This window comes from Protobothrops mucrosquamatus, unplaced genomic scaffold (assembly GCF_001527695.2).
Source record: "Protobothrops mucrosquamatus isolate PMUCROS unplaced genomic scaffold, P.Mucros_1.0 scaffold1102, whole genome shotgun sequence".
NCBI lineage: Eukaryota > Metazoa > Chordata > Lepidosauria > Squamata > Viperidae > Protobothrops > Protobothrops mucrosquamatus.
The window spans coordinates 33889-44093 of record NW_015387323.1 but is presented as its reverse complement, the minus strand read 5'-3'; the positions used below and the strand labels follow the sequence as shown (position 1 = coordinate 44093).

At 43.6% G+C, this 10205-nt stretch overlaps 1 protein-coding gene and 1 pseudogene across 1 annotated transcript; one reads left to right on the top strand and one right to left on the bottom strand.

Moving 5' to 3' along the window:
- Positions 1-1804: 1804 nt before the first annotated feature.
- Positions 1805-8632, bottom strand: LOC107291269 (BTB/POZ domain-containing adapter for CUL3-mediated RhoA degradation protein 1). Its single transcript, XM_015820258.1, has 7 exons — positions 8498-8632; positions 5908-6175; positions 5067-5236; positions 3575-3664; positions 3288-3340; positions 2955-3150; positions 1805-2177 (listed from the first exon to the last, which is right to left on the bottom strand). Exons 2-7 carry the CDS (start codon positions 6167-6169, stop codon positions 1935-1937), a joined length of 1014 nt encoding a protein of 337 aa, XP_015675744.1. The 5' UTR covers positions 6170-6175; positions 8498-8632; the 3' UTR covers positions 1805-1934.
- LOC107291270 lies at positions 6381-6857 on the top strand (annotated as a pseudogene).
- Positions 8633-10205: the final 1573 nt, after the last annotated feature.

Sequence of the window (10205 nt, the reverse complement as noted above, 5' to 3'; positions counted from 1 at the left end):
GGAATAAAGGGGGGAGAAAGAGAAAAGGGAACAGACGGCTGTACCAACAAAAAGGAGACAAAAAGGGGGGGAGATGTTGGAAAGCGAGTTGGTGCGACGCATACTCGGTTATGGGCAAAGAAACATGGGGTGGCGTTGGAAAAGACCCAAGGGGAAAGGTACGAAGATGGTATGGAAAGGAAAACGGAAGAACCCGAGTACGCGAAAGGAGACTCCTCATTGATGCCTAACCTTAAAAAAGCAAAGCCTCTTAACGTTAGTCGTGTGAATGAGAGGTATGGGAGGGAGGAAACTGTTACCAAGGAACCGGCGTTAGGAATGTGCCTAGTCATGACCGGCCCAACAACGAGGTCAAGAAGCCGTGCGCACACGCTAGTCAAGTTATAAAAGCAACCCCCATGGACTGACATTTTGAGCCCTGAGGACGTCAGCAGATGGCTGACGAAAGCTAGGCGTTTTAATTGTTTTTATTAGTAGTTTTAGTAATTTTAACATTAAACCAAAATTTTTTACCACATTCCCTGGTGCTCGTGTGTTTTTCACTGTTTTAATATGGAATTACCCAGGGATCACATTTTTAAAGAAATTTTTGATATATATATATATATATATATATATATATATATATATATATATATATATATATACACACACACACATATATATACATATATATTTAAATATATATGTCTTCCTCCTCGGGTGTTCGTGAGTATGCTGTACCGCTTCTAGTTGTCCCCCTCCTCTTGAGGCTCCTCATTGCTTGCTCGCACGTTGGGCTTTTTGATCTTCCTTCGCCATTCATCAGTTCTTTTGCTCTTTTTGCACACATACGGGGCCTCACAACATCACTTTCCATCGTGGGTCTCTGTTTTCCTTTCCTATCCACGTCGGTAGAATAATCCGTCTTTCCCCTCATGTTAGCGGGGATCGTGGAGAGAAACGGAGAGTGGTTAGATCCAGGAGGAAGGAAACAGCAACCTCGGAGGGCATTAACACAATAAAGGACGTGGCCCCTTTAAGAAACCAGATGGAGAGAACGGATGGACCGGTAACTAGGTCAAAGAGCCAAGCGCAAAGTCGCCTGGCAGCATAAGAAGGACTCCCAGCAATCTTGCATCATGCTCTGATGATGTCGGTAGTGTTGACCGACGAAAGGCTCAGCTTTTAATTAAACAGTTTTGTTTTTAGTATTATCCTGGTGTTCGGATGAAATTTGGATTCAGTTATATCAGAAGGCAAAGATAACATGGGAAGAGTCCACTAAAATCTAGACTGCAGAATTAGTTAATGTTATCATCTAGATAATATTATCTAGATAAGCACCCTGCATTAGACAGCTGAGAAAGAAACGGAAAAATAGATTGACTAGGTACCAAAATGGCAGTCATTAAATGGTGTAAGTTCAAAGTTAAATTAAAACAGGTATTTTGACATATATTTGACTTTATATCTACTTTGATATTAAAAATGTTCTATGGATATAAAGTTTATAGCAACTTTTAAGGAACCATAAAGCCATCAGACTAGGGATGGTTAGAATAGAGCTAAATGGGAGTCTCTTTTCTGAAAGGAAAGCAATCAGATTAAAGAAGTTGTGAAGAGAGGACCACAGTCTTAATTTGTGTATACTGTGAAGGTTACAAGACAGATTGATTGGGCTGGCTGGGGAGAAAAAGCCAGATATTAATTAGAACATTCCAATAAATTATAGGGCAGACCAAGGCCTTTTTATTGTCACAATAGTAGGTGGGAAGGGGGAGATGTGCTCAAATTAGTTATAAAGAAATGGGATTTTTTTTTTTTAAAAAAGATCCCAAACAGAAAGGACACAGACACCATAGAGGACCTCTTGGATGAAATATCAAAGGAAAAAAGATCCTCCTTTGGTACGGAAGAATTGGAGTGATGAGGACCCTGGAAACAAGGCTGGATCAGTCTTTGAAAACAGCCTGGTGGCCATGAGGACGTTCATCATGCATAATGTGTCTGCGGACATGAATACGCCGGACGCGGTGCTCCCGCCCATCTTCATCATCACCAGCACGGAGGGGGCCTCCGCCTCCACCCGCAACTCCCCCAGTGGCCTCCAGGAGGGCCTTGTCTGGCACCCGTGGTGTCTCATAGATCAGGATGTTCAGCGTTTCTTCAAAGATCCGGGCTTCGGGAAACTCGACCTGTACATCCAGGGAAAGCAGGAGGAAGCAAGTCTAAGCGTCACTATGGGATCCCTGTTCATACTGGAAGCAATGCAATTAGCCTCTAGTAATATGCTCGACACCAATTGCTGAAGAACACAAACTAACTACCACCTTGTGTCCTTCCTGTGAGTTTAAGCATCTTGTTAGCTATTGCAAGAACAGAATTCTAGACTAGCCAGACTTCTAGTTTAGTCTTCTTACATGTTTAATTGGATTTAGGAAAGGAAAATATATAGTATTTTCTTTTAAGATCATAGCTTATATTTCCATATGAAGATACCAAAACATACAGGTAGTCCTCGATTTACAACTCTAATTGAGCTGGAATTACAGTTGTAAGTCATGCTGATTAGGCATGTCATCCGATGACTGACTCAGTTTTATGAGTTTTTTTTTCTATAGTGGTTGTTCAATGAATCACCAAAGTTGTTAAGCAAACCCATTATCCGCAGTGGGCACTGGAAGTAAACACTGTTTTTTGGCAAAAGACGTAAATTGTGGTCATGTGACCACAGAATGCTGCAAAGGGCCATAAATGGGGACCTATTGCTGAGTGTCTAAAATGCAATCTTCTTGTGACTGGGTGGGGGGAGAGAGCAGCTGATAAAACTTTGAATCTGGGTCATAAGTACCTTTTGGGGGGGGGGGCTCCTGTAACTCTGGTCACCAAACGACCAGTCGCAAGTTAAGGACTACCTGTATTAGAAAATCAAAGCTTTGTATTTGGAGTTCTGAGGACTGGCCACACCTTACCTTGGTCTGCTTCTTTTCGGTGGCATAGACGATGGAAGTACAGCAAACCTCCGCAATCTTGCGGCCCTGCCCATAAAATGACCAACAGCAGATCTCATCCCCGAGAACGTCCTTGATGAAAAGCACCCGTCCATTGAACCTCAGAGCTAGTTTGTCAAACAGTTCAATATTCTTCAGTAAGTTGTCATCAGAGTTACTTTGGGGGGTCGGGGGTGGGGGAGAAAGAAGAAAATAGTGGTGTAGAAACTACTAAAGAAATGGGACTAGTGGATGACCTGGGAGATAACAAAAATCCCAAGGTCATCCTATTCTGACAACAGGACCATAGCTTACCTGGTATAGGAATACTTGTTATTACTTCTGTTATGCAGTAACTTCACCACAGGCTAAAAGGAAGGCGAGAGATATAAATGAATTGAAGACCACCACCCCTCTTGTTAAGAGAGACAGCAAAGCAAACTAGACCTTCCCTCATAATGGGGATGGAGAGACTGCATTTACAAGAACTCTTACTTGCCTTGATACCTTGATATATGAGGACATACATCAAAGACACTTAAGTTTGCCTGATCTCTATGATTTCCTGAAGTAAAACCTGTGTGACTTCTCGGCCTCCTTACCTTCGAACATCTTGAGATGATCTGCTGCTCTTCCTTGGGAGATGTCACCATGGGGATATGGCAGAGAGGGTCATAGGCTTCACTTTTTTGCTAGGAAGGAGAGAAACAGAAGTATTTTTCCAGACTTTCTATTCATTATTTACAGATTTATTAAACAGATTCATATATCATGCTAAACATGATTTATGAAATCATGATTTGTTGAATAAGCTATAATTGACTGGGTCCATAAAAGCTGTAAAGCCATAAACCATGGTTTAGAAAACATAACCACTGTGTTTGCACAAGAGCTAAGGCTCAATTAAAGAAATCGTACCACAGTGCAGAGTAATGTGTAAACCAGTGTTTTTCAAACGTGGCAACTTTAAGATGACTGGACTTCAATTCCCAGAATTCCCCAGCTAACATTCAGTCTGGGGATTTCTGGAAGCTGAGGTCCATACATCATACAGTTGCCAAATTTGAAAAACACTGATGTAAACCAAGTCAGTATATGCTCAAGGAAGATTTAGAATTAAAATTAAAGGCATAGAGCAGGCGTGTGAAACCTTTTGGCTTGCCTGAGCTGCATTAAGTGAAGAGGAATTGCCTTGGGTCACGTATAAAATATATAACATAGTTAATGTATATAAATGGACATAATCTTAAATGTTTTATGATTTTGTTGGGCTGAATTACTAGCTGTCCAGGGCTGCACGTGGCTTGTGGGCTGGACACACCTGGCATAGAGTCTAACAGAAATTTTAAAAGGGAACTGCAAGTAACACTTGAAAATTATATGCTTTTTTAATATGGTCAGTTCTCCTTCATAGATACTCAATATAAACATATACAAAAATGGGAGAAAATATGTAATATGAATGCATGTATCCATGCTTTTCATGTAATATCTGGACAATTTTTTTTCTTGGTGATGCAATTTAACCCAAACAGAAAAGAATATGGAAGGGAAAGGATGATTAAAGAATCAATTTCTACACCTTTACATAACTCTTAAAATGTCCCCCTTTACCCTTTTTACATTTCAACCACAATTTTATGAAGTAGGTAAGGTTGAGACAATAGTATTAACTCAAAGTCAATCAGGGTGCTTCCATGACTAAAGGGGGAACCACTTAGCTAGTACCTTCCTCACTATAGCGGCCCAGCTCTCGGGCTGAGAGAAGACTGGCTCAAAGTTACCCAGTGAGCTTCTAGGACTGAGGATGGACTAGAGGTTGGGTCTCCAACTTGCAGTCCAATAACGGAACCACTGCATCACCCTCCGTATATTTGCAAATGAGACGATAATGGCTGGATGATGCTAGAAGACATTGTAAAACACTACTGAGGATAGGACCCAAGTGAAAGCACGTTCTGGTAAAACAGAGGAACCATTGGTCCTTCTAGGTGGACAGGACAGATCCTGCTTTCCTCTCTTGTCATCTCTTCTAAGGAGTGGAAGTCAAGGATGTCATTGGGTCTTCTAATTTCTCAGCCCAGCCACCCTCACCTGTAGTGCAAGCTGGCAGTTCTCAACCAAACCTTGGATCAGATAGTACCGGGCTTCACACAACACTTCCTCCAGCTCCCGCTGGGACTCTGGAAGAGATACTGAGCCATCTCGCAAATAATTCAGAATAGTTCCAAAATGGCGGCCACTTCGGTCAATCAAGATCCAACCTGGAAAAGCAGTTAATTTTAGTCCCTGAGTTAAAGATGCTGTAGACCAGGATTTCCCAATCTTGGCAACTTTAAAATATACAGACTTCAACTCCCAGAATTCAACAGCCAGCCATGCAGGCTGGGGAATTCTAGGTTCACAGGTCTTCAAAGTTGTCAAGGCTGAAAAACCCTTCTGTAGGGTGAAGGATCTACATAGGCAACCTCCCCATTCTAAAATGGCTTAGAGGAGAAGATACAGTTATTATTTGCATTGATACAACATTGTGTTGATGGTAGAAGAATAAGTTCTTGTTTAAATTAATTCTAGGCTTACAATGTACTTTATCTCAAAAAAGAAAATGTAACCTAGACCTAACAAGAATCTTTTTTTATGAATCTACTTTGGATGTTATGCCTTGGCAAGTGGCAGTATTTAGTTGACCTTGTCTGGCCTTGGATGGGATATCTCCAGGAAGTATCAAGCATGGCTGGATGGGGAATTCTGGGAGTTGAAGTCCACACCTCTTAAAAGTTGCTAAGGTTAGAAAAGCCTGCTCTAAAATAAGTCACCCTGAAATTGTCCAAGGGCTCCCTGGGAACCACGCTGGATGAATCCCCAATGCAATCTCCATCATGTAGAAAATCCAATTCCTAGCTGTGGGAGAGATGGGGCAAGCTGAAGCTCATACCTTCACTATCTGTGAGGACTTCCATTCGGCCACTGAACATGGCCTTGAGCATCGTATCTTGCTTGGTCAGGGTCTGCACGGTGGTGTAATGCAGAGATCCTCCCACATTCAGCTTGACGTACTTGCTGTTGGGATTCAGGGGCTTGAGGTCCAAAGTCATCTCGGTTACCCCACCCCTGCCATCCCGTCGGTGCTGGGTTGGGACCAGCAGAGCACAATTCTCCAGGGGTGGGGATGGATCTGTCGTGGCCTCAGCTGACATAGCCTCCTACAGAAAAGAGAAAGACAGTTAGTTTTTGTTTTTAGTTTGTTTTTAAAGAAGAAAAAAGATGCAGCCTGGGAAATCCTCCCGGCAAATTTATTTCCAATGTTATTTGGCTAAATGTCTCCCTGCAGCTCTGCCATTATCACCTCCCCCCTTTATATGAGTCCTCTGCAAGAAAAAACTGGGTTCATTCCATAAGACAGGGGCTTTTTGTCGCCGATCGAGCAAGATGCCTTCCAGACTGAGGAAGACAAGGAAACTAAGGGGGCATGTCAGTCATGGCCATTGGTAAACACAGGAAACATCCTGGAGGCCGTGGAAATGCTGGTGGTATGCACCACCATAGGATTAACTTTGACAAATACCACCCTGGTTATTTTGGAAAGGTTGGTATGAGACATTACCACTTGAAAAAGAACCAGCACTTCTGCCCGACAGTGAATCTGGATAAGCTCTGGACGCTTGTTAGTGAGCAGACAAGGCTGAATTATGCTAAAAATCAAGCAGGACTAGCTCCAGTTATTGATGTTGTACGCTCTGGGTATTACAAAGTCCTGGGTAAACGAAAGCTGCCCAAGCAGCCTGTCATTGTGAAAGCAAAATTCTTCAGCAGAAGAGCAGAAGAGAAAATAAAGGAAGTTGGAGGAGCCTGTGTCCTAGTGGCATAAATGTTTATATATGTATGCATACTAAATCACAGGCATGAATAAACTATTTCCATAAGACAGGGAGCAGTAATGGATACCATTCAAGCTTACAGGATCTGTTTTATACTTTACTAACTGGAACCAAATAGGAAGTACAGGCAGTCCTCAACTTATGACCAAAATTGAGCCCAAAATTTCTGTTGCTAAGTGAGACATTTGTTAAGTGAATTTTGCCCAATTTTATGACCTGTCTTGCCACAGTTGTTAAGTGAATCACTGCACATTAAATTAGTAGCACGGTTGTTAAGTGAATCTGGATTCCCCTTTGACTTTGCTTGTGAGAAGGTTGCAAAAAGTGATCGCATGACCCTGGGACATGGCAACGGTCATAAGTATGAGTCAGTTGCCAAGCATTTGAATTTTGATCACATGACCACGGGGGATGCTGTAATGGTCGTGTGAAAAGCGGTGACGTCACTTTTTCCAGTGATGTTGTAACTTCGAATGGTCACTAAACGAACTGTTGTAAGTCGAGGACTACCTGTAATCCCTTTTCCTAAGAGTTCACAAACAGAATGATTGAGGTGATACATCATACTAAGCCATATAGTGACTTGTTTGTTTGACATTGGGTAAAACCAACCAAGTGATGTTTAGTCACCATATCTAAACTTGAGGCATAGCAGAGATGTATTAGATCAGACATAAACTCAAACAAAGACTAGCGATCAGTACCAGAACCTACCCCACCAACCTTTTCACACACAAATCCCATTGTCGCTCTCCCTCCCCCAGCACTCCCCCCTCCCCCAGGAACCTAACTGAAAGGAACTGTCTGTAGGTTTCAAGAGTGATTGAGCCACCTTCTCACCCAAAGCTCTTGCCCTCCAGAGATGCTGGCACTGAATGGCCTCAATCCATCCAGCTACACTGTTTGTCAGACATTACAGGAGTTGGTCCAGAGAGCACCAATCAGGGGGGGGAGAGATATTAGAAGATGGGATCCACCTAGAGATCTAGCACATCCCAACCTACCTTCTGCCTTCTGCGTGACACTCCACACACCTGGCACTGCTAATGGGAAACAATGGGTTTGCCTTCAACTTTGCGCTAACTGCTCTTTGCCCCAACAAACATCCCTGCCCAGCGGGATCATTTCCTTGTACTGCCTGGCTCCACCCTGCTTGCCCCACCCCAGCCCTTGTACTCTCCAGATGTTACTGTATTCATTTTCGTGCCTGCCCAACCACCAGGCTGTCTTTATTCACTCTTGCATTATTTATTATTACTATTATTGATTTTCTTGAGTAACTGCTCTGGGATCTTGGGGTGTGCCAAGCCTGTGAGAAAAGCAGAATATTAATATATAACGGAAATAAGTGACAGCATCGGCTATGAACAAGTCCATTTTCTAAGTCTAACCCTATTTAAATCCTCTGAGCTCCAGGATCTCCACTGGCCCCACAACAGCTTGCTTCTCCTATGGGGGCTTCCTTTCCACTCAGGGCGACAAATCTTGAGTGCAATTCCCGGGCCATCGCTAGATGGCAGCAAACGATTGAGGTTCTTTATACTCCTTTGCTGCCATCTAGTGGTAGTTCCGGTTTCTGCAGCCCAGATCCGGTATCCTTTTCCCGCCGCACTCCGACCTCTCCCACCCACCACCTGATCCACTCACCTCCCCCAGGGCACCAAGGGTGGGCTCAAGCCAGGCCCCTCCCCTTCAGCCCCGCCTGGACTCCGGGGTAGCAGCTCCGCAGGATGCCTCAACCCAAGAGAAAGAGGAACGGAGGGCGACAGTGCGCATGCTCACAAACGCCCCATCGCGCCCCTCCCCGTGGAACAGTTACTCTATACATCCGGGTACCGCCTGCTTAAACGAGACAGAGGCGGGTTGACTTTCTTTCCTTCACCCTGCCGCGGGTGGCTATACAGCTGCGCCTGCGCACAAAGTGAAATCGCGTCCGCAGTGAAGGGTCAAAAGGAGTGATGGAAGACTAAGTCAATCGAGGTTGCTGGGGAGCGCATGCGCAGGCGGCAGCTATGATCCGCACGTGGTATTAGCGCTATCAGAGGGGTGGGTGGGAACCTCTCGCTCCCCCCTCTGGGCATCCGGGCGGTGCCTCCACCGTCTCTTTCATTAGGCAACATGGAGGGGAGGGTCTAAATGTGACCCTGGACTGATTTTATAGGTTGTGTGACGCAAAAAGTCAACATTTGAGTAATTGTACTTGCGCACATAATTTTTGGTTTTTCCTTCTGACTTTAGTAAATTATGGCTGGGGCCACGCAGGACGAATTTAATGACCCCCCTCCCAGATTTAATTTAATCTGTGGAGGTCATTACATTTTGGGATGCCTACACATCTGTATTTTGTGTGATCCAGATTATGAGTATATTAGTTAATACAAATTTTGTGAAGCCAATTATTTAGGCTGAGGGCAAGAGATTGCTGTAAAACTTGAGCTCAAGAGAATACTCTTGGAAACCGTTCCCAGACCTGTATTATTTCTGTGCTACATAAAAAAATATTGTGGCATCTTAAAGATGTTATTTCTGTTGACTTAGTCTGCTACATGTGTGAAGTATTATGACATTTGTGTTTCCTTTTTAAGATGTCACAAGACTTGTGATTGTACAATATGGCACAGGGAGCCCTCGACATATGATCACAATTGAGAAGTTTCCATTGCTAAGTAAGGTGGTTCTTAAGCGAATCATGCTTAATTTTACCTTTTTTGCCATGGTTAAGTGAATCACTGCAATTGTTAAGTGAATCTGACCTCCCCCATTGACTTTGCTTGTCAGTTAGAAACAGCAGGACCTGATACTGGAAAGTGATTACAGTAATCCATTTTCCTCTAAAACAGGTGTGTCCACCCAGCCTTTTGGCTTGCATGGGCCACATTGAGTGAAGAGGCATTGTTTTGGGCCACATACAAAATAAAGTTAATGTATATAGTGTATATATGTATGTGTATAAATAATGTTAAAAGTTTACAATCTTGTGGGACCGCATTACTAACTATCCAGGGCTGCATGTTGCCCACTGGTTGGACGCTCCTGCTCTAAAGACAAAGGAATGATTTGGGGGATTATAGAACAAATCTTTTAGAACAGGGGTCCCCAACCCCCGGTCCATGGACCAGTAGTGGGCTGTGGCATGCCAGCAACCGGTCCACACAAACAAGCAAAGCCCCATTTGCAGGATGCAGGCAGCACATAAAACCACGCATTCTCCGGTCCGTGAAAAAACCTTTCTCCACAGAACCGGTCCCTGGTGCCCAAAAGGTTGAGGATCTGTTTTAGGAAGCAAGATACAGGATGCAGGAGAAATGGGGTGACAGAAAGAAAAAAACCCACATGTCCTCCCTCTACCCCTTTA